The 26,304-nt window shown below is 33.1% G+C and overlaps 1 protein-coding gene across 1 annotated transcript; it reads right to left on the bottom strand.

Moving 5' to 3' along the window:
- Positions 1-250: 250 nt before the first annotated feature.
- LOC132730222 (squamous cell carcinoma antigen recognized by T-cells 3-like) lies at positions 251-24,872 on the bottom strand. The gene is made up of 21 exons (XM_060716090.1): positions 24,716-24,872; positions 23,837-23,941; positions 22,720-22,904; positions 21,696-21,801; positions 20,208-20,332; positions 19,409-19,564; positions 18,167-18,305; positions 17,357-17,464; positions 16,976-17,038; positions 16,282-16,340; positions 15,333-15,442; positions 14,835-14,947; positions 14,141-14,217; positions 13,536-13,718; positions 12,616-12,937; positions 11,929-12,044; positions 11,027-11,218; positions 7,690-7,779; positions 6,992-7,075; positions 6,492-6,655; positions 251-517 (listed from the first exon to the last, which is right to left on the bottom strand). Exons 1-21 carry the CDS (start codon positions 24,741-24,743, stop codon positions 322-324), a joined length of 2,721 nt encoding a protein of 906 aa, XP_060572073.1. The 5' UTR covers positions 24,744-24,872; the 3' UTR covers positions 251-321.
- Positions 24,873-26,304: the final 1,432 nt, after the last annotated feature.

A 26,304-nucleotide genomic window follows, 5' to 3' on the forward strand; every position in this document is an offset into this window, starting at 1 on the left:
ATAACTTAAGCAGGCATTTTAAAAGTTACAGCTGAGTTTTTTCCATCAGATTTTTCATGGCAACATTATTCCTAATACTGACAATTTAAGTAACACTAAATTTTTCTGTGTTGATTTTGTATTTGGTTCAAAACTATAAAACGAATTTTGAAGTAAGTAACAAACTAGCAATTAAATCTAGAAAGATGGTGAAACCCAACAAAAAGAATTTCAAAAGCAATGAAAGGGGGTTAAATCATGACAAAACACATTTTATAAATGAATATCACCTTTACTTGGCAAATATATGTTTTTTTTTCCACAGAACTTCCTGTCTGTAATTCACTTCTTAAGCAACATACTTCTAAAATCACTATTACTCATTCCAGAAGTCTTTGGGTTATTTTTAGATTCATTCAGTGTCTCTGAAGAGCTTTCATTTTTTATCAATGTAGATGAAGAGTTTGCAGATTTTGTTTGAGATTGTTTCTTCGTTACTGACCTTGGCATCAACATTACTTGCGTCCTTGCATGGCGGCTAGAAATACAAAATGCATGATTATTACAAGTTGTTTATGGTATTAATTTGATAAGATATATCTTATATAGAGGATATTAAATGAGTGTAGATTCATTACTGAATTTATTGAACAGTTGAATAAATTTAATATTGAACATATACAAATATAATATTCTATTTATCACATATCTAAAATAAGAACAGTTTTCAGTTAAACAGTCATTTTATCTTTGACGTGCATATATTGTAACACTAGCATTACCGCCCTTTAACGCTATTTGTATATAACACAAACAAGAAACATGGCAATGCCATGAAACCAGGTTTTCAATTACCACCATTGTAGATAAATATGTTGTATTTGAAATACAAATACAAGCAACAAACAATGTAACTATGTGCAATGTAAAACATGAATAATGTAGGAGGAATTGCCACAGAGGAAGTGTTCACTATAATTATATTCTGTATAAGGAAAAAAAACAAAGGGCCATAATTAAATAAAAAATTATTCAATCACAAAACCCCGACAATATGCGCCAGGGCACTGGATAAAAAAGCTACTGTGAAAGTTTGAACAAAATCCGTTGAGAAATGTAGGAGTTCAGCACAGAAGAATTTTTTCACTATATATTCTGTATAAGGAAAAATAACAAAGGGCCATAATTAAGTCAAATATTATCCAATCACAAAACCCCGATAATGTGCGCCAGGGCACTTGATGACAAAGCCTCTGTGAAAGTTTGGTCAAAATCTGTTGAGAAATGTAGGAGAAGTTGCGCATGGTAAAAATTGTTCACTATATAATCTGTATACTGTAGAAAAAAAAACAAAGGGCCATAATTAGGTCAAATATTATACAATCACAAAACCCTGACAATATGCCCTAAGGCACTTGATGACAAAGCCTCTGTGAAAGTTTGGTCAAATTCCGTTGAGAAATGTAGGAGGAGTTGCGCACAGAAAATCGTTCACTATATATCCTATATTGGGAAAAAAAACAAAGGGCCATAATTAGGTCAAATATTATCCAATCACAAAACCCCGACAATATGCGCCAGGGCACTTAATGACAAAGCCTCTGTGAAAGTTTGGTCAAAATCCATTGAGAAATGTAGGAACAGTTGGGCACAGAAGAAGTTATTCACTATATATTCTATATAAGGAAAAAAACAAAGGGCCATAATTAGGTCAAATATTATCCAATCACAAAACCCCGACAATATGCGCCAGGGCACTTGATGACAAAGCCTCTGTGAAAGTTTGGTCAAAATTCATTGAGAAATGTAGGAACAGTTTGGCACAGAAGAAGTTATTAACTATATATTCTATATAAGGAAAAAAAACAAAGGGCCATAATTAGGTCAAATACTATCCAATCACAAAACCCCTACAATATGCGCCAGGTCACTTGATGACAAAGCCTCTGTGAAAGTTTGGTCAAAATCCATTGAGAAATGTAGGAACAGTTGGGCACAGAAGAAGTTATTCACTATATATTCTATATAAGGAAAAAAAAACAAAGGGCCATAATTAGGTCAAATATTATCCAATCACAAAACCCCGACAATATGCGCCAGGTCACTTGATGACAAAGCTTCTGTGAAAGTTTGGTCAAAATCCGTTGAAAAATGTAGGAGGAGTTGCGCACAGAAGAAATTGTTTACGCCCGCCCGCCCGCCCATCCGCCCGCCGACATACCTCAATCTAATAATAACCAGTTTTTTCCTTCGGAAAACCTGGTTAATAACATCATGTCAAAGTGTTATTACACTTGTGTTATATTGTTTCTATTATATAGAGGATATTCTTTTTATTAAATATTTTCATATATAAAGACCTTATGAAGTGAAATAGAACAATTTTTCATTGGCCCGCCTGTACAATAACGCTAACATTTAGCGCGTCTTAACACTGTTTGTATAACGCCAAATGATGTCACGTCAAAATATATGCATAGTTGTGCAATACCTGTCTTACGGAACGGAATCAGCATGGGTGTGAGATTAATTGGTTTATTTCACGTCTGCGCCATGGTTTATGTGATAAATAAGATTTATTCCATGACTGATGACAAAAGATTTAATACTTTTACAGAAATAAAAACTACAGATAATGCTGTCATATATATCTAAAAAACTTGTTTGTTTTCTAGTTATTTATTCTAAGTTCTAACTAAGATTAAAGACCCTATGAAGCTCATAAACAATTAAATGGTGGCCCCACTAGCAGTACACACAACAGTTTTGTAAACCTATATCGCTATGCCTCTCATACCGTATATCATGGTATATTTGTATATCATGTTATTTTCGCATATGGTTAAATAAAAGTAAACAAATATACCTGTTTGCTCACTGTGTCACTTAAGATTGTATTTATTATATGCTAAACAACCATAAATATCGAAAACTGATGTTTGATACAATGAAATCGAGGCATCACAATATAAAATATATATGACAAAACTAAAGCTAAAATCTAAAAACTTGGTGTCAAATCGAAAGTAAAAATCAAAAGTTCCATAAACTCGTGAAATTCCCATAACAAATTGAAGGAAAATTTTACGAATCAGTTTTTCAAGATATTCACTGTAAGCGAATATAGCAACAAGAGCCACCGCTGGGCGGGGGCAATGCTCGACTTTTTACTTTTTCTAAACGCAAACATATAAAGGTTTGAACATATCTTAACGTTTCCTTTTTATAAATTTAGTTGGTCTGTCTTGTCACATTAGTTTTGTTTATATATTTTGTATATATATATATGAATAAAAACATTACGCAATTTCTAAAAATAGCAACATTACGCAATTTCTAAAAATAGCAACAATGACGCAATTTCTAAAAATAGCAACAATGACGCAATTTCTAAAAATAGCAACAATGACGCAATTTCTAAAAATAGAAACAATGACGCAATTTCTAAAAATAGAAACTATGACGCAATTTCTAAAAATAGAAACAATGACGCAATTTCTAAAAATAGCAACAATGACGCAATTTCTAAAAATAGCACCAATGACGCAATTTCTAAAAATAGAAACAATGACGCAATTTCTAAAAATAGCAACAATGACGCAATTTCTAAAAATAGCAACAATGACGCAATTTCTAAAAATAGCAACAATGACGCAATTTCTAAAAATAGCAACAATGACGCAATTTCTAAAAATAGAAACAATGACGCAATTTCTAAAAATAGAAACAATGACGCAATTTCTAAAAATAGAAACAATGACGCAATTTCTAAAAATAGCAACAATGACGCAATTTCTAAAAATAGCACCAATGACGCAAATTCTAAAAATAGAAACAATGACGCAATTTCTAAAAATAGCAACAATGACGCAATTTCTAAAAATAGAAACACCAATGACGCAATTTCTTAAAATAGAAACAATGACGCAATTTCTAAAAATAGCAACAATGACGCAATTTCTAAAAATAGCAACAATGACGCAATTTCTAAAAATAGCAACAATGACGCAATTTCTATAAATAGCAACAATGACGCAATTTCTAAAAATAGCAACAATGACGCAATTTCTAAAAATAGCAACAATGACGCAATTTCTAAAAATAGCAACAATGACGCAATTTCTAAAAATAGAAACAATGACGCAATTCTATAAATAGAAACAATGACGCAATTCTTGTTGTTGTTGTTGTTGTAAATATATATATATATACACACACACACACCAATAAATATATAATTATGGTCATTTAATGCACAAATCTGAGAAAATTCAGTAATTTAACCTTCAAGGTCAAGGTCATTAAAGAGCACAAGCAAATTTGGGTTTGATGAACAACGAGGTCTGGTCCTTAAGAATGTTCTGTTATAATATGAAGTTGATCCCTTCAATAATAGCAAAGTTACAGTCAGTTACCGCCAAAACAATGAAAATTTCAATAATTTGACCTTCAAAGACAATGTCATTAATGAGTGAAGGTCAAGGTCTTTCGGTATATTTTTAACAGTTATCTTTGAAGATTATTATGTTCAAGTTTCAAGACAATCCATTCAAAATCAAGAGCCATGTCAACATGGCCATCCCCCGCCGAATGTGTTTGCTCATTGGAAGAATGTATATGTAGTAGAGCGGAATAATTCCATTTTAAGAGGTCTTTTGGTAATGAAAACTGATGGCTATAGTAATTACAGATTTGAAACCTATGTGAATACTGATGGCTGAAAATAACAAAGGGCAATTACTGAAAAATAATGCAGGGTAGGTTATCATTCTTGTGTGCTGCATCCCTCCTCAGTAAAATCTATCCACCTATGAAGTTTCAAGTTGATACCTCAAATACTTTTTGAGAAAAAAATTGAATTGAAAAATTAAGTATGAAAAAGAACAAAGGGCAATAACTCAAAAATTATAAAAGGTAGAGTTATCATTCTTGTGCAGTGCACACCTCCTGAGTGAGATCTATGCACCTATGATGTTTCATTTTGATATCTCAAAGGCTTTTTGAGTTATGCTCTGGACAAAAATAAATTTTGAAAAATAACAAAGGGCAATAACTCAAAAATAATGCAGGGTAGAGTTATCATTCTTAAGCTCTGCACTCCTCCTCAATGAGATCCATCCACCTTTGAAGTTTCAAGTTGATACCTCAAATACTTTTTGAGATAAGCTCTGGACAAAATAGCATGAAAAAAAGAAAAGGGCAATAACTCAAAAATTGTATAGGGAAGAGTTATCATTCTTGCGCACAACATTCCTCCTCAATAAGATCTATCCACCTATGACATTTCATGTTGATATCTCAAACACTTTTTGAGTTATGCTCCACTCAGGTGAAAAATTAGGTATGAAAAATAACAAAGGGCATTAACTCAAAAATTATGAAAGGTAGAGTTATCATTCTTGTGCACTGCACACCTCCTGAGTAAGATCTATGCACCTATGAAGTTTCATGTTAATATCTCATAGGCTTTTGGAGTTATGCTCTGGACAAAAATCAATTTTGAAAAATAACAAAGGGCAATAACTCAAAAATCATGCAAGGTAGAGTTATCATTCTTGTGCACTGCACTCCTCCTCAATGAGGTCTATCCACCTATGAAGTTTCAAGTTGATAACTCAAATACTTTTAGAGATATGCTCCGGACAAAAATGTCGGACGGAAGGACGGACGGACGGAAGGAAGGACGGAAGGTCGGACGGACGGAGACTATTTCTATATCATCCGCCGAAATTTTTCGGCGGGGGATAATAACAAAGTTACAGCCAATAATAGCCAAAAAAATGAAAATTTCAATAATTTGACCTTCAAAGTCAAGGTCATTTATGAGTGAAGGTCAAGGTCTGTCGAGTTATTTTTAAGGGATATCCCTGAAGATAATTATGTTCAAGTTTGAAGACAATCCATTCAAAAATAACAAAGTTACAGCCAATAATAGCCAAAAAAATAAAAATTTCAATAATTTGACCTTCAAAGTCAAGGTCATTTATGAGTGAAGGTCAAGGTCTGGCGGGTTATTTTTAAGGGATATCCTTGAAGATTATTATGTTCAAGTTTGAAGACAATCCATTCAAAAATAACAAAGTTACAGCCAATAACAGCATGAACAAGCAAAAATTGGACTTTTAACCTTGAAGGTCAAGGTCATTTATGGATGAAGGTCAAGGTTAGTGTGGTCTACTGAAAGGTCTTGTCCCAAGGGTTGTTGTGGCCAAGTATGAAGACAATACACCAAGAAATAAAAAAGTTATGATCCAGGTACAAGTTTGCGGACGGGAACAGCAACGGCAACGCCGACCTGACTATAACAATACCTCTACTTTTTTTTTCAAAAAAAAAAAAGTCGAGCTAAAAACTACATACTCACGAAAAAATCTGATATACAGTAATTGAAAGATGTGGTCATGTAACAGACATGAAACATTCTAAACATATGTGAGCTATAGATGACAAAGACACCGTGATCATCCCTTTTCTTGTTTTTTGGATACAAAAAAGTGACAGTCTTTATTTACCTCTGGCTCTCTTTCTTTCCCCCACCAAGGGAGGGAATAAAAGAAGACTCCTCCCTCTGTGTGAATGGAGCTCTTCTCACTGGAGGGTTGCTAATAGCAACAGAGATCTCATGTTCTCCTATTTTGATTCCATCAGTCTTCATCACAGCTGCAGCTGCATTTTGCTTTTTTGGAGGAAAAAAACAACAACAAGATCAGATTCCGCATGTAATCATTCTGAAAATTATTCACTTTGCAAATTCTTTATTCACATTTGTATTTTATGTATCTAGATTTAAGTTAAGATCTGATTCGTGGATTACAGTAAGAATTTCACCACAACATATTTGAACATATTTGACAGAACATATTTGAAAGAACACATGTCAATGTTTGTGGTTAAATGTATTGTTGTTCAAATAAAAGGTCAGAGTTGAGATCTTTCAATTGGCAGAATAATGTACAATTTTAATGGCAGTCAATTTAAGAACTAAAAATTATAGGAAATCACCTCTCCTTACCTCATCTACAAACTCAACATATGCAAGTCCTTTGGGTGCTCCACTTCTATAAGTTACAAGACGGACATTTTTCACTTCTCCATGCTTTAAAATTAAAATATAAATGCATTTTTTAACTATTCTTACCTTTAAAAATTGAAGATGCTGCTACATTGAAAAACGCACAAAATATGTATATAAAATAATATTGTGACATTGTGCCCATCAAGTTTAAATGGTTTGTTTAAAGGTTAAAGTAAAAAATTATTTTACATTTTGATATAAAGTAAGGCAGTCTTTCTATTTTAAATAATTTGTTCATTTTATCCTATACATTTGTAAACGTAATTATCAAATCACCAATATAATAGACAATCTTTTTGAAATTTATTACAAATTCAGCTCAGAGGCAAATATATGTGTTTTGTAAGACTCCTTGGCTTACTGATATATACTTTATCTATAAATATATTTTTTGTTGGTTTTACATTGCATAAACATAGTATATGTCATATGGCGACTTTCCAGATTTACTGGTGGAGGAAGACCTTTGGTACCCTTCTGGCATGAAGAGGCACTGGAGTAAAACCACTGATGTAAACTAGCAGGACATCATTGATATTAGATGTTAAAATTGATCAAATATTAATACAGTCCTAAAAGGACAAAGTTAGATATATATCATCATAATAATATCAGTGTAGGATGAAAATATAGACCTGTGAAAAGAGTGTCATCAATGCCTCCTCTGTACATGCGAATGGTAGATTTTTGATAAATAACTTGTTTTTCTCCAGTTCTGTAGCATACTATAGAGGAAAAGAAACAGAGTTTAACTAGAACTGCCACTATCATGGCGTGAATACCCCCGCATACCACTTTGTCAGAATCAACGGTGGCCATTTAGAGCTCAAGGACAACCTCCCTGCCAAATCTGAGGTTACTAAGCCAGTGCATTGCTAAGTTATGTATTCTACATGCTTCAAATGTGAAAATGTCAAAATCAATACATTGCGGACAGGACATTCTTTAACAGTTGAGAAGAAAAGCTTTTTTTTGTCAAGGTCCCTGTGACCTTGACCTTTGACCCAGTGACCTCAAAATCAATATGGGTCACCTTATAGTCATGATCAACATCCATGCCAAATATGAAGACTGTGGGTCAAAGGAATCTTAAGTTAATGGGTGGACAAACTTTTTGAAGTCAAAGTCCCTATGACCTTGACCTTTGACCCAGTGACCTCAAAATCAAAAGGGGTCATCTACTAATCATGATCAACATCAATGCCAAATATGAAGACTGTGGGTCAAAGGAATCTAAAGTTATTGGGCAGACAAACTTTTTGAAGTCAAAGTCCCTGTGACTTTGACCTTTGACCTCAAAATCAATAGGGGTCATCTACTAATCATGACTAACCTCCATTCCAAATATGAAGACTGTGGGTCAAAGGAATCTTAAGTTATTGGCGGACAAGCTTTTTGGAGTCAAGGCCCCTGTGACCTTGACCTTTGACCTGGTGACCTCAAAATCAATAGGGGTCATCTACTAATCATGACAAACCTCCATGCCAAATATCAAGACTATGGGTCAAAGGAATCTTAAGGTATAGGGCGGACAAGCTTTTTGAAGTCAAGGCCCCTGTGACCTTGACCTTTGACCTGGTGACCTCAAAATCAATAGGGGTCATCTACTGATCATGACTAACCTCCATGCCAAATATGAAGACTGTGGGTCAAAGGAATCTTAAGTTATTGGGCGGACAAGCGTTTTGAAGTCAAGGCCCCTTTGACCTTGACCTTTGACCTGGTGACCTCAAAATCAATAGGGGTCATCTACTAATCATGACTAACCTCCATTCCAAATATGACGACTGTAGGTCAAAGGAATCTTAAGTTATAGGGCGGACAAGCTTTTTGAAGTCAAGGCCCCTGTGACCTTGACCTTTGACCTAGTGACCTCAAAATCAATAGGGGTCATCTACTAATCATGACTAACCTCCATGCCAAATATGACGACTGTAGGTCAAAGGAATCTTAAGTTATTGGGCGGACAAGCTTTTTGAAGTCAAGGCCCCTGTGACCTTGACCTTTGACCTAGTGACCTCAAAATCAATAGGGGTCATCTACTAATCATGACTAACCTCCATGCCAAATATGAAGACTAAGGGTCAAAGGAATCTTAAGTTATTGGGCGGACAAGAAAAAACCGACGGACAGCCGGACGGACGGCCGGACGGACGGACGGACAAGCTGATTCCAGTATACCCCCCTTACAACTTTGTTGTGCGGGGGTATAATAATTATAGAAAGCTTATGATTATTCTTTTAATGTTTTTTTGAAATTCGTTTTTAAGCAGCCTTCATCTTGTATGTTAATTTTAGATAAATTGTTTCATATATCTGTCAAATCAGAAGAATTAAGGTGAAAAATGAATTATACAGACAAAAAAAGCATAAAAAATAAGGAAACCCCTTGATACCTCTAATCTACCAGTTAGCTCTCTATATTTAAATTAGTAAAGCAGACAATTTGTTCCCCCGATCTTCTATCATTAGAAACGAATGTCACTGACATGTTATAAATAGCTCTGGGGATGCTGTTTTGAAGAAGGCTATACAGTGATACATAATTTTTCAAGATAAGTCTTGAAATACTTAGTTAGAAACAACGCAAATATTGGTTTTTTTTTTTTGTTGTTTTTTTCGCTGAAGGCGGAATTAAGTCACATAGATACTGTAAAGGTCATGTATTAATATATCATTACTTCGAGCAGTCAAGTTAAAAAATCTTTTTTTCCTACAACCATGACAACCAATGATTAAGGGCAAGAATGACAAACTAAAACCCATTATTATATTTTTAAGAAATTTAGATATATATACATGTATATAATTATGATAAAGACCATGTGTTAACCCATCAAATCAATAGAACCTGTATTCTTTATCTAAATACTTTAAATGTTGAAAGAATAAGAATTTAATTATTTAGTGAAGAGAAAATAAGTAAATCTAAAGTAAACAAAGTTGTAATGAACAGCACATCACTGATAAATAAAAAGTTATTTCAAACAAAATATTTTGAAATCATACATTAACAAGAGCTGTCCGTAAGACAGCGCGCTCGACTTTTTTATTGCTTGCCAATAAAAAAAGTTTTTGCAGTAAAAGGCAATACAAGAATCTCTGTATTTTTAAAGTGAACAATGGCCATGAGCATTAAGATATTTAGTGAAGAATTATTTTACTGAATTGTGTGATACCCTTGAACACTGCTTGCCTATAATACAAAACATTGACAGTTAAGGGCCATAATTCAAATAAAATCTTTGACAGAATTACCTTCTCCTGGACATGTTTTGGGAATCATGATTGTAAACAAGTATTCCAACTTTCAAATTAATATCTCAAACAGTTCAGTCAAAAAGTGGACTGGTACTAAAAACTTAACCAAGATTCTAAGTCGATAAAAGGCCTTAATTTTTAAAACAAATCCTTGACAGAGTTACCTTCTCTTGCGTACAGATGGGGTAATGATGTGAAATAGCATTAAAAGTTTCAAAGCAATATCTCAAAGGGTTAAGGCAATAAGTGGATTTTACCCATATTCAATGTATTTTCTAAGTCAAAAAGGGGCATAATTCTGTCAAAAACCTTGACAGAGTTATGTCCTCTTGTCTGTTGATGAAGGTCGTGATGGTAAACAAGTATGGTCAGTTTCAAAGCAATGCCTCCAATGGTTTTGAAATAAAGTGAGGTGGTACAAAAAACTTAACCAAGCTCAATACACTTTCTAAGTCAAAAAAGGGCCATAATTCTGTCAAAAACCTTGACAGAGTTATGTACTCTTGTCTGTAGATGGAGGTTATGATGGTGAACAAGTATGGTAAGTTTCAAAGCCATACTTGATATACTTCTGAAATAAAGTGGGGTGGTACGAAAAACTTAACCAAGGTGTGACGCCAACGCCGACGCCGACGCCGGGGCGAGTAGGATAGCTCCCCTTTCCATAGAAAAGTCGAGCTAAAAACTATCTAAAATCCTGTGAGACTTTACCTTAAATTCTTGCTTTGTTGGTTCACCTTTGGCCTTGAACTTTGACACATACATAGGTCGACCTTCCATTGGTGTCCTGTCATATGTTAAAGCATTACTAACTGCCAGCTGGTCAGAAAATTCTATATATGCAAAACCCTTTGATCTGCCCTTAAAGTTTTTTATTAATCTAATTTCTTCTATTGCTCCACACTGTAAATCAGAAATATATAACTGATTTTATCAACGAGTACACAACACAAACAAGACCTGTTTGTCAACAGCCCGCGTCTGGATAGTAAAATAAAAGCAACATAGAAAATGGGGCATGACTAAGCAAACCTGCTTATCAGATTTACCTGTAAAAATATTTTAGGATTAACTTCCTTTATGAAATGGCATCCTTTTATGACAATAAACATGTACACCAAGTTTGAAGTTTAAAGCAGATAGCTTTTATAGTTTCTGAGAAAATGGACCTGAATGAAAAGGTTTACAAACTCTGAAAGCAACGCTGATGATAGTGCCATGACAATAGCTCATTTTCTTTTCTTCAAAAAGTGGAGCTAAAAAAGTTTTTATCATTGACATTTAAAAAACAATTACACTAGAGAAAGGGATCATGAGTTTGAGCCCTTATAGAGCCACAGCCATGTGTCCACATATGACACTATAGGAGGTTGGTTAATATCTTGATGGTACATCCACCAAACAGGCTTCCCTAAACAACTAAGAAGTAATTAAAGTCCAATTTCTCTGTAAGCCATCATTTCTGATAGCATTTACGAAACTTGTCAGGGGAGTACATTTAATTAGCTTGCTAGACAGTTAATAATAAAGCCTCACTGACTCACATCTTACTGCTCCCTTTATACAAAGTATCAATAAACATAACAACTTATGATATATCCTAGATGTATCACCTTATCAAAGAACTTCTTGATTTGGTCCTCGTCCACATCGAAGGATAAATTACTTAGGAATATAGTCCTGTTATCTTTACTGTTATCTACAGGAGAAATATCACTGCTCTCTAATTCTGTAAAAAGTAAGAAAAAATTAGTAATTTTAATTGATGTAAAAAAAAAGAAATAAAATTGTTTTTGTTTCTATTGGCTGGCTTTTAAGCAAATGTTAACACATTTCTGGCCATTTATATCCGCAGTCAGTCAACCTACATAATATTTGTAACTGAATTTTCTGGATAATTAACCAGTATATACAATTTCTCCGTAACTCATAAACTACTACAATCAATCCGTTATGACAGACAAATATAAGCATAAGACCCAATTTCCTAGATTAATTGTAATGGAAAAACTTCACCTCTGCTAAGGATTATACCAGTGACCCCTGAATTACAAATCAAATGCTCTCCCTGTTGAGATAAAATGTCTGAGAAAAAAAAATTGCACCATAATGGGCTGAAATAAGAAAAATATCAACCACGACACTAGAAATGACATGTTAGATTCATACAAAACAAACATGATTGAATACACAAGTCAATATATAGATACTTCTTATAACTGGTAGCCTTAAGCTTCTTAAATGATTTATAAAAACCAAAAAAGAAAAAATTTAATATCTTTCTTGCATTTTAAAATTACCTGTTTTTATTCTCTTAGCAGGAGAAGTATCGTCTTCTTCATTTGGTCGCTTAGATCCTTGGGGCGGAGTCGACTGATCTTTAAACCCTGGGGGAGGGGCAGATTTTTCTTCTTTAAATCCTGGGGGAGGGGCAGATTTTTCTTCTTTAAACCCTGGGGGTGGGGCTGATTTTTCTCCTTTAAACCCTGGGGGTGGGGCTGATTTTTCTCCTTTAAACCCTGGAGGAGGGGCTGAAGACTTGGTAACTTTTGCAGACATTGGCTCAGGAATTTTAAAGCCATCTTCTGATGTATCCATAGCCTCCTCTTTAACCAATTGATTCTGTACAAAAAATACAACATATTTTCAAATAAATTATTTGCTACCCTTAACATCTTGATACAATAGAACAGAATTCATATTTATAAATCTTCACTTTACTCACTTAATTTTGAGTAAAGTTCATATACATTTTACCATGTATTTTCCTTAAAAGCTGAACGGTGGTTACAATTTTGAAACCAGAAGTCAGATGACAGTATTTTCCTTGTGATGATAGATTTACTGTCACCCACAAACGTATGTGTTAATTATACAATTATTCTTACAGCAAAAGCCTTCAGACAATGTTTCGAAGTGTTTCATGAGAAAATATTTTTTACATCAAAGTATATACATTAATACATACATTAATTTTCAAAGTGTCTATAGCAAATCCATTCCAATAATAAGCCACTTTGTACCAGCCTATCACCAGTATAGTCAAACCAGTCTACATACATTTTTTATTTAGGCAGTGAGACCAGATTTAGACTTCTTTATGCTCAATTTTAAAAATTTCATATTGATGTCCCTTAATTGTTAACTGATAGTTCCAAATTCAAAGCAGGTCGAGTCCATTACACAAATTTTGTTTGTTAAGTATTATCAAATGTTTTACCTTTCTTTTGTAAGGTTTTATATCACTTATTTGTTGTTGTTGCTGCTGTTGTTGTTGTTGTTTAGGATAAGATTGTTGTTTCTGCTGAAACTTTCCAGGTTTCTGTTTGCCTTTAAACTTTTGCTGACCTTTCTTGTCAAATTTCTTCTTTTGTTCGTGTTGACTTGATTCAGCTTGCTGGGTCTAACATAGACAAGATATAAGTTAAACTATATGGTAGGTCTGATAAGTAAAAACAAAAACAAAATATTTGGCTGTTTTTTTTGCTTTGCCAAATTGTAATATATTGCTATATATGACTGAGCTTTGCTATAAATTGCATTATGATACTGTAGGTTTGTAACATTAATTTTCAATGGATAATCCTGACCTTTATACAATGTTTTATGTATATAAACAACTGCTGTAAATGTTGACACTTGAAAAGATTTCAGTACATAAAATCACTCTTTACATTACCTCATCAATCTAAATCAACATACTTGTGTTTATTTGATATGAAATAATGAACGTCCCACTCTAAATAACTTCTAACCATGTAAATGAATTAGACAATCGTAGTGAAATTGCCCTAAATTTTCTGTCAAACAATAAAATAGTCTTACCTTTTCTCTTCTTTCATTAATTCTCTCCATTTGTGCCTCACATTTACTAATAGCCTGTTCATACTGCTCCAAGTTTCCTGTACATAAACACAGTACATACATCTTTATTAAATCCTTAAATTTACATACCAAAATACATGAGATGTACTTAAAGTATGCACAACCAAGTATGGTAAAAAGAGTTTTTGCTTTGAAGCAGCTACCATCTGGAATAGTTTACCTAATGATCTGATTCTCAGATGTACATCTGACTTCAATGAATTCAAACATGAAGTAACGAACTGTGCCTGCTCTTTAAGTATCTTATCTTTCTAGTATATGTTCTGTTTCATTTAATTCATGTTTTACATGTAAATTAATTTTAGTTACCTTTTCCTTTGAATTATGTACTTTGTATATATGTAAATCCCTGAATTGACTATACATTTCAAAGGAATGACTTTTAAAATGGTGATTGATCAACAGTTGATACTGGAAATGATTAAGATAAAATACAAAATCTACCTAAAGTATAAAAAAATTGCCTCACTCTTTTTACAATTCAAACGTAATGGATATTATTTTAGAAATTTCCGTGGGCTATTTGAGTTATTTATCGTTCATGCAAAGTAAATTATAGGATTGAACGGAATTACAGAAGAACTTCGGTAAGTCGTGACGCGGCTCAAATAAGTGTTACATATTTTTCACTTACCTTCTAATCTCTCAAAGTTTATATAAGCATCCACTATTGATTCAGGCCAATCTGTGACAGAGTTAAGTGCCCTTTGTAATACTTTTCGACAGTGTTTGTTGTCCCCATATGTCCTATTGTTTACAAAATATGTGCTTACTATAATACCTAAAAGTACTGTTTTAAAGGTGCACAAAGTTGCATTCTATCACCATTAACTTGTGTAGTATCAAGTTTACAATGTTGGCTTATAAAACAATACTTTATCTTATTCTATAAATATCAACTGTATTTTGTTCTTTTGGATAAAAGTTGGTTCTTGTGTGATAATGCAACTACTATCTTTAGAATGTTTAATTAAAAAAAAATCACAAAGTTGAATCAGCAAAGTAAAAAAATGATGTAGAATAAAATACATGCTAAAATATTACATTTTAATTCAGGAGAAATACATTTTAATTCAGGAGCAATAAAGTAAACAAGTTGATTAATGAACATTTTACAATAGTTACACCTTACCTTTCAAATCTGAAGTATTCCATCCACAGAGCTGCCTCGTTTGCTCGCCCTGTAGCCATTATCTCTGCCCATAACTCTCGCCCCTTCTCAAGGTTTTTACAAAACTTAGCCTAAATAAAATTTTGCATATCATCAATGCAATGTATCAGTGTATATAAATTTATTTTACATAATCTGATACAATTTCTAAATAAACTCTTTTCAAAACAATGGTGAATAAATTATCTTTCTAAGAGAGATCCAAAGCTTGTTTGAGTTTAAGCTAAATCCCCCTGAATTTGTAAAATGGACCTTTCAAACTCTGGAACTGGAACAGTGCTATACGAATTTCATAAATTTCAATCTTAAAAATGAAATATTACAATAACATAGCATACAGTACAGAGTCTGTTTAGACTGCATGCATGTGTAGGCTACTGTGGCTCTATGCTGGTTAGATAGGCAATTAGTCATTATCAATATTGTTGCGAAAACATTACATGCTAATGAAGCTATAAGGATGCAAAGATGAGCCCTACAGAACAATGATTTGTAGAACCTCCTTATTATGAACTAAATCTGTTTCTTTCAATAATGATAATGTAAAGAATAGAGGTAGCCTGGCCTCAGGTGACAACTCTCTAATTTTTCATGTTGCAGTTCTGTTTATGTCATGTCGCACCAACATGTAAAGGCCATTTGGCGACTTCAAGCTTTACTGATGGAGGAAGACCTTGGTGCTCTTCTGAGCATTATTTCAAGCAGGAATGGAGACCTGAGTAGAGCCGCCAACACTGTAAAGGACATACAATAACTTAATGGTGCTACAAACCTATCATAATTAATTGCTTACACCACCCAATTTAGTCAAAGTCAGTGTTCAAAACAAGCTGTCTTCTAAAATTCTCAACACATGTATATAAACAGGTATTCTTAGGAATGTTTCTTTAATTTCTTGTCTCAAACTTACTTCAATAATGGCCCAGAACTGTCGTAAAGTACCATTTGGATCTCCTTCTGACCCATAATCTAGAAAATATTAAAACAAAAATTCGCAATTAAACCAAAAAAGATAAGATCTATATGTGAGAGTTATTTGATAACAATTATCCTATGAAAGTTTGGTTGTAAACCCATTGAACAAAAAAAAAGGAGTTAAACAGTGACCTCATATTATGCTCTCGACCAAGTGTGTGAAATTTCAACCAATTCCCTTCAGTAGTTTTGGATATACGAACTTACATGCACAATTTATCTAAAGTGTGATAGTGATGGCTTCACTGATGCAGGAGCCAGGCTGCGTACAATAGATTTCCCTATTCTTAATAATTATAGTCAAGCTAAATATAAAAGAAACAAGAGCTGTCAGTAGGATAGTGTCATCAACTATTCTCAGTGCCTGATAATAAAACAAGAACCTGGATAATGAAGAATTATCTTTGTTCAAAAAGGGCCATAATTCTGTCAATTTAAGTGTTACAGTTATGACCCTTGCCTATCATGCCCCAAAAACAAGTGTGTGAAGTTTCAACCCAACCCTTTTCCATCAGTACTTTTTGAAACACTAATTTGAAAGCAAAAACTTAACCAAAGTGTGATGCCGATGCCTGTGTGCGTACAATAACTCTCCCTATTCTACCATTAGTCAAGCTAAAAATACGTACAATCACACTGTTCAACAGCTTTTTCCATTGATAGTCTGAACGTTTCCAATTCTTCTCCATGCTCTGAAACAATAAATCAACCATGTTTAATTTAAATCACTATTCACAAGTGTCAATAATTCTACAGGTAAGTGTCCATAATAATGTTCAAATTCAGAACAAATTAATTAATTAGCATAAATTCTATATCAAAGTCAGCAACAATTCATACAGGTATATAGTAAAGTAATCTTACATTTCAATCAAAGCAAGACAAAATCTAAATGGTATTTGAATAACCCAGTATAATATATATTAAGGCAACACTAAATTCATGTACTTCTCAAGGTGAGAACTGATTTTAAGTACTTGAAGCTCATGAGAACAGTAAGTCTACAATACCTTCATCCCATTTTATTCTCCTCCTTAAATAGTCTACAAATGTTGTCCATAAAGCTAACACTTCACTGCCTTGTGAAAATCCTGATATTATAGCCGCCTCAAATACACCTGAAAGTTATACACAACTTTTTACATCTATTTCTCTTCAGATAAAGAAAAAATTTCATCTAAATGATAAATGGACTCCTAATTTTATAAGTCACACAATAACTCTGTTTAGGTCATGATAAGTTTTATTAAGGGGAAATAAAACTGGGGACCTTCAAGGCATTAATCAGGCACATCTTAGCCAAACAACGTGCAGTGTTTAAGCTTGTTTGATACCCTTGTTACATGAGAAAAATTTACAAATATCATATAGAAGAATGATATGACTAGATTTACAAACTGATTAATTTGTCAAACTCAAACCTAGGATTGTAGTTTGAACTCAACAGAGGTTATGATTATGTTTCCTCATATGCTGCTTGTACAGTTTGGTTCCTGAAAGCTGAGTGTAGCATGGTTAAAATCATCTCCTAACATTCCATCACAATTCAGCATATTTTTTTTTGGTTTTATCATTCCAGCAACACTGTTATTATCAGATGGCAACATCCCAGCTATTCCAGTGGAGGAAGACCTACATGCATTATTTCAGGCACAAACAGGCAAATGAGTAGAACTAATGACATCCTGTAAGCTAGCTTTTTCGCAAATGAGCTTTAATAAATATCTTAAATTAAACTAAATATCCACCATAATAGGTATTTGAAAAAAAACATTTAAGTATAGTGTAGTAGAGATAATATAGTATAGTACGTCACTGACCTTTCACCTTTTCATATGTTTGCTCTGACCTTTCAAGCGTGAGAATATAATTCTGCCAGAGCTGTACACACCAAGGACAATTTCTAACGCTTCTCTCGTAAACATTTGTACTAATAAGTGGCACTCTCAATGTATGATCCTGTAAAAGTTGTCATATTATTAAGTTATAACACATTGTTGAATACAATACTGAATGCTGTTGGTACAAGCTGTTAAACTTATATTGCACAAGGTACCAGCAGATTTAGGTTTTAGTAAAAAAAACAAGAACTGTCGGAGGACAGTAACGCTCGACTATTCGAAAATTTGTCACAAGGGTGTTTCATTGAGTATAAAAATGCTTACCTATATGAATACATAAAATTGTCCAAAAAGGTACAAACCCTTCAAGTTTCAATCCATTCCCTTCAGTAGTTATGGAGATACAAGCTTACACACAAAAACTTAACCAAGAATTTCTAAGTCGAAAAAGGGGCATAATTATGTAAAAAAGCAAATCAGAGTTATGGGACTTGTGCCAATCATCTTAGATAATCACAGAGAACAAGTGTGTGAAGTTTCAATCCATTCCCTTCAGTAGTTATTGAGATACCAGCTTACATGCAAAACTTAACCAAGAATTTCTAAGTCGAAAAAGGGGCATAAATTATGTAAAAAAGCAAAATCAGAGTTATGGGACTTGTGCCAATCATCTTAGATAATCACAGAGAACAAGTGTGTGAAGTTTCAATCCATTCCCTTCAGTAGTTATGGAGATACCAGCTTACATACAAAAACTTAACCAAGAATTTCTAAGTCGAAAAAGGGGCATAATTATGTAAAAAAGCAAATCAGAGTTATGGGACTTGTGCCAATCATCTTAGATAATCACAGAGAACAAGTGTGTGAAGTTTCAATCCATTCCCTTCAGTAGTTATTGAGATACCAGCTTACATACAAAAACTTAACCACAGGGACGCCGACGCCGACAAATGGGTGACTGCATTAGCTCGATTATTCTGCGAATAGTCGAGCTAAAAATGCTTATATTAAAAGATAACAAAACTTAAATCTTCATGCCAGCTTTAAAGTCACAATTATGATCTAAAAGCTTTTATTATTTGACAATTTAAGTTTACTGACCATCTGGTCATTAACATGAAAAAAATATCTTTTTGACAATTTAACTTCACTGACAATCTGGTCATTTATGTGAGAAATTTATCTTTAAAAAGTCAACAATTTAGTGTACATCAACCATACAAGATATTTAGTGTACTGTAACCAAATAGTTGAGTTGAGACAGTTTTCTTGTATAGCTCTCTCATATAGACACTGTATCCTGGCTGGATCTCCTTCTTTCTCCTCATACTTTATATAGTCCTGATATTCTTCCAGTCTCGGGGGATCTGCTGATGCCTGTAAACAATATATAACATATGAGCCGCGTCACGACAAAACCAACATAGTGCGTTTGCGACCAGCATGGATCCAGACCAGCCTGCTCATCCATGCAGTCTGATCAGGATCCATGCTGTTCGCTATCAGTTTCTCTACTTGTAATAGTAAGCGAACAGCATGGATCCTGATCAGACTGTGCGGATGCGCAGGCTGGTCTGGATCCATGCTGGTCGCAAACACACTATGTTGGTATTGTCGTGACGCGGCTCATATACCTTATTCTTCATAAATTCTTTTATATTATGTTTTTTTTACATATTTGTAGTCTTAAAGTTATCATATTACATTATATAGGGTAGAAATTATTGCTTTTAATGATTATATATGGTAGAAATTGTTTTTAATGAGTCTAAGTCAAACTACACATTTAGGGTCATGACGCCATGTTCAATCTTTCTCCTAACTGCCCCACTGCAAAAATTTTGTTCTAGAAGAAAAGTATTATTCATGTTTGTCAAGTTTCAGTATTTTATCTAACACTTACAGCAATTACAAAAGCAATATCCTTTAACTTTGTACCATTGCTAACCAATTTCTCTTAATAAACTTCTTGAATACAATAGTTGAGAACATAGTCAAATAGTAAAAACATGAAAATTACCAGTTTTGCTTCATAAGGTTTCACTTTCTCTAGTTTAATCAGGGCTTTATTATATTGTTGTTTGGTAAATTTGTCAGGATCCTCCTGTATCCAGTCTTTATACTCCTCAAATGTTTCCTCCAAATCTGTAAACACATCAAATATATACAATAGAAACCACACAAACATGCAGCTTTTACAACTACCGGTATGTAAAAATGGTACTGCACAGCCGTGCATATATTTTGACGTGACGTCATTTTCGTAATATAAACATAGCGTTAAGACGCCTTAAATGTTAGCGTTATACTAAAGGCATGTCAATGAAAAATGGGTCTTTTTCACTTCCAACAGTCTTTAGTTTTGGTATGTGTTAAATAAAATATTAAATTTGTGTTTAATACTAAATTTATTGACCTTGTTGAATAAAATAATATTATGCTCACCAGAGGTTTGAATAATATATTAAACTTGTTTAATAAATTCAGTATTAAACTTACACTCATTCAATATCCTCTGTATATTTTACCCCATTTTGCTTCTTTTACATTCAAAAGCCCCAGTATCCATGATTAATATTGCAGTCACAAACAGTTTAATTACCACACAAGCCTTACATAATTTCAATACCAATACTCAATTCCTATTTTATGAGCCTGCCATTCCCTGTACATAGTTTAATTGAATCATAAGAAGAGGATAACAAGCAATCAGTCATATTATATGTTATTTTGGTTTGGAGTGATATATGTGGATATATTACCTGTTAAGATTTTATATCACCCGAGCCGTTAGGCGAGGGTGATATTTTATCTTGGCAGGTAATATATCCACATATATCACTCCAAAACCAAAATAATAATTTTATTACCCTTCCCCTGCCGAGTTTAGACGATTTTTTAAATAATCATTGCTGTTTCAAATGAAACGTCGAAATAAGATTCCCTTTAGGATACCTCTTCGTCACAACATGACGTCACATAAATACATGACGTATTTTTCCCGTACCTTACAAAAGTAAACAAGAGAAAAGGAGTAGTCTATTGAACGCACTTTTTTGTAATTAATATCAAGCTTTCACAAGGTCATATTTGTTTTCGATACTGATGGTTATATGTATCATAACTCTACTTTGGTAAATATTTATCATTTGACAGTTAAAAAGTGCTTTTAAATCGGAATTTACACCGCGTAAAATCGAACCGTACGCGCATCATCTCCGCGCATGTTGTTTACAACGTTGGGTACCAAACGGGGAAATTTAGTGTGTATATTACCCGTCTGGCTCGGTTATATCAATTTCTTTCGGGTGATCAATATCCAATCAAAAAGGCGGAAAAAATCTGGAAGGGTAATAAAAAACTGATATAAAAATTGAACTGAGAAAAGTTCAACACTCCCAATACTAAACTGTGATAGTAAAACGAAATAACTTAAACCCTCCTTTCTGTGCTATGTAGTCAGACTTGACTAAATTTATATATCTACTTGTTGCTATGAAATACATACTCTGTAAAGGTACAGTCAGATGTCTTTTGAAAAGGGACTGAACTCTGTCATGTTGCTCAGTGAATTTATCCTCCTGCTCCTTGGTAGGTACACTGCCTGGCGCAGGCTGAAACAAACATAAAAATACTGTTTACATAAAAATTGTTGCACTGAAAAAAGCAAAAACAAACTGCAAAGAAATATATCATTTCCTGGGTAAACACAGTATATTAACAAGTCTAATTCCTGTTATTGCAAGGTTCAAGTTGAAATATATAGGCTACCAAGTAAGGGTACAGTGATTGAAAGTAACACATGCTTGTAATCGCAAGACAAGGTATACATTAAATTGTATAGGCTCACAAAACATACAGTGATTTCGTTTATATACACATTTAAACTGGTTACAAACTCATTGAATCTAATTTGCAGAAAAGTAGCGGTGTTTTAAAATGAACCAATCAAAATATTGTAAGGAGAAACTTCACTTAGTTACCAAACATCCTTTTCATTTACATTTTAGACCTTAGAATTTAACTAATTATGGTCAAAGCTTTTTATGGGCTTTGAAGTCATATGGAATCTGCCTCAGTAAGTCATATTCAGAGCAGCCTTAATAATCAAATGGACCTCAGGCTCCAGTCGGTTAAAATGTTGACTGAGGCAAAAGTTTTACAGTTGCCATAATTATGTCACATTTGAGCAGACACCATAAAATAACAAATAACTTTCCATAAGCTAAATGCAAATATCAATATCTCTAAAGTGGAGTTGTAACCTTGTGGTTAAGATGTCCGCTTCTCAACCAAGGGGTCACTGGTTCAAGCTCTACTGGAGTCACAACCAAATATACCTCACACTACATATTAAAGTACTGATTAGTTTCAGGAAACAGACTCAATGTTTCAAATAGGCTACAATCTTTCTTCAAAGTCAAACCTAAATCTAACATTTCAAGAGAAGCGTTAGAGAAATACAGAAATTCAGCTTTTAATGTTAAACAGTTATCATTTAATTTACACCTGTTATATTTCAATTATCATACCAACAAGCCAGCTAGGATAGCATTCTCAAACTCTCTGTACGCCTCCCATAGGTTGTCTCCCTTGGTTACATGAAGTCCGCAAGCTGTAAGTGCTTTATCAAACACTTCCCTGACTCTGGTTACACCATCTTCTTCTCCCATACCACCAATAGAGAACTGAACATATTCAAGCCAGAGTGGTACAGCTGTAACATATGAAAACAATTTTCCTCATACAGCTTCTATTAGATGATACTAGTACATTAAAGCTACAATCCCACATATTTTAGATCAAGCATTTTTTAAAAATAAAATGACATAAAAAATCTCAAATTTCACCACCATGTTTATGGAACTAGATGATTAATACATGTCTTCTTAGTAAAAAAAAACACATCTAAATCAAGTATTTGCATTGTTTCCTACTGTAATTTTAAACCGTTGCTGTTTTATTCTGTAAATATCGACTTAAATTATAAACCCATACATTAACTGAATGCAAGTAGGATAGAACAAATAGGTAATCTTTGTTACTTACATAGATAATCTTTGTTACTTACATAGGTAATCTTTATTATTAACATAGTTATTCTTTGTTACTTTAATACATAGTTAATCTGTATTACTTACATAGGTAATCTTTATTACTTACATAGGTAATCTTTATTACTTACATATAGGTAATCTTTGTTACATACATAGTTAATCTTTATTACTTACATAGGTAATCTTTGTTACTTACATAGTTAATCTTTATTACTTACATAGGTAATCTTTGTTACTTACATAGGTAATCTTTGTTACTTACATAGTTAATCTTTATTACTTACATAGGTAATCTTTATTACTTACATAGGTAATCTTTATTACTTATATAGGTAATCTTTATTACTTACATAGGTAATCTTTATTATTAACATAGTCAATCTTTGTTACTTACACAGTTAATCTTTATTACTTACATAGGTAATCTTTATTACTTACATAGGTAATCTTTATTATTAACATAGTTAATCTTTGTTACTTACATAGGTAATCTTTATTACTTACATAGGTAATCTTTGTTACTTACATAGTTAATCTTTATTACTTACATAGGTAATCTTTATTACTTACATAGGTAATCTTTATTACTTACACAGGTAATCTTTGACACTCTTTTCAAACAGCTTTATTACTTCTTCTCTACCAGCATCATCAGATACAAGTCCAATTTCATCTTGTAACCATTCAAGCCATAGTTCTAAAATAAACAAAATCTTATGAAATAAAGATTAATATGGTGTCCTAACATACATGTATAATAAAGAGGAAATATTGGCATTTCTTTTTATAATTACCTCAGAAATAATATATTCCACTTTATATAATTTGAAAAAAGAAAGAAATATTTTAACATCTTTACAGACAACCTTTTCCATATTTCTATAATCATTCATTAAGCTCAGGTTCCAGCACAACATAATTAGCATCATACATGTATTTTTAACTAAATGCATTACGCAGCATTAAAAACTAAAGCAGTGAAAATGGCAACAAAGAGTCATCAATTCATGCTTCACTGATCCTTGGTTTATACAAAATTTAGTTTTGTTCAATTGTGTAGGAAGGTACAACCTTTAAGACACACTTTCGAATCCATTCCTGGAAGTTGGAACCAACCAGTACTTACCAATGAGTGTAAAGATTGCTAAAGGAAACAAACGACTTGCCCCTGATGGGGTTTGAACCCATGCAGCTAGCAGTATTAGATTATTAGTGTGAGGCATAAACCCCTCAGTGAGTTGTAACTGTTCTTTTATAATTGTTTTAATGAATAAATGCTAGTAATCTCGATAACACACATTGAGTGCAGCTCTATATTGGTGCCTTAATTATGCATGTTTTTCTCACAGATAGCACTGAAAGGGTGACACTTTTCTATGAAAGATGACAAATCACAATATACAATGTGTACATGGTATTATCTATATTCATTGGTCAGCATACAAGTTAATTCACAATCACAACTGTATACCTTCAGTCAATGGAAATATATCACTCATCTTCTCTCTGGCAGCACGTAATTTATCCAGATCTCCCAGTTCTCTCAAATTCTTTATCAGCTCTATATGATTGTCATATAAATATGGATTCTCATTCAACTGTAAAACAGATAAATATACGATACTTTAATTCATTGTATTGTATTATCAAAACATGACCTATGTATAATACTACTATAAGTGTATAGTATGTTACAATGTTGTTTGTAACTAGAAATGTGTCAATAGAACTTGAATGAAACCACATTCCACTGTTTTTCCCCCAAATTAAGGGGGAAATATATACTTTTTTTGTGAGAGGAATAGTGCTGAAATTACAAAATTCATAAACTGAGGTTCCTGCAGTCTATGTACAAGCAGCATAACAGATAGATGAGGGCAAATTAATATGACCAGCTATAGAATACAGGTGTACTGGCATGCGAGCAGTACCCGTACAAAAATCGTAGTTACTCAAAAATATTTTTTTATTACGCTCACTCATAAAAAAAAATGATTGTTACACATCAATTTTCAGCTCATTACACAAATTATGGAAATTTCATTATGTTCTAAACATAGAATCAGCCTTAGTTATGAGGCCTCATATGGGGCTCCGAAATTATCCATTATTTTGTATGAAGAGCAGTAGTTCCTGTATATAAAATATAACCCATTATAATTATACAATGTTGTAATATCAGACCTATTTTACATTCTTAATTGTTAAAACGACCATCTTTCCCAGTTATAAAAACATGTTATTCAGGAAATAGATTGTAGACTAAACGCTGGTATCAATTACCGGGTACTGTTACCCCAACGCATTTGCAAGCAATTGCGTGTTTGCATGCATGATAATTTACCCCATTAAAGCCATAGAATTATTTCATCTGTAATATAGGTCAAAATTAAGATAACTTAACAGGTTTTCACCACATTGCCCACTTATCTGTATACTGGTGGTATAAGAGGAAAACCCTTTAATTAGTGTTGTCCCAATTGTCTCTGAAAATCGATAACTAATCGGACCACCCCAAAATCGGAGACAATCGATAGAGTCGATACGGCTTATATCGGACATCGTTGTTCATCGGACACATTCACTCTGACGTAATTTTTAGAAGTTTTTCTCTACATACACACTGCTCTCGATGCTTCACTGTTTTCGGGAGACATACCGTAGAAAATACAAATCGAACTCGCCTTAAATTTTGTATCGGGTTTTTGATTGGTCAAAATAACGACTCTCTTTTATTCTACTTTCATTTTGACGTCACAGAAAATATCAGAGAAATTAAGAAATTCGGTATCTTTTTTTTTTTTTTTTTTTTTTTTTTTTTTTTTCAGTTTTATTTATTTGCATAATCAGGCCTCCGGCCCATACACATACATATATACAACCTTATAATTTACATCTAATTATGAAGCATGAAGTCGAGGATTAACAATGACAAATTTTCAGTTTATAATACCAATCTAACATAATATATATTGATATAAAAAACACATAAATTCCTCTCAATAGGCTTACAATATCATCTGTTATTTAATAATGCTTGATACTTAAACAGAATCGAAC

This window comes from Ruditapes philippinarum, unplaced genomic scaffold (assembly GCF_026571515.1).
Source record: "Ruditapes philippinarum isolate M1 unplaced genomic scaffold, ASM2657151v2 ctg3469_1_1_1_1, whole genome shotgun sequence".
In the NCBI taxonomy this organism is placed as follows: domain Eukaryota; kingdom Metazoa; phylum Mollusca; class Bivalvia; order Venerida; family Veneridae; genus Ruditapes; species Ruditapes philippinarum.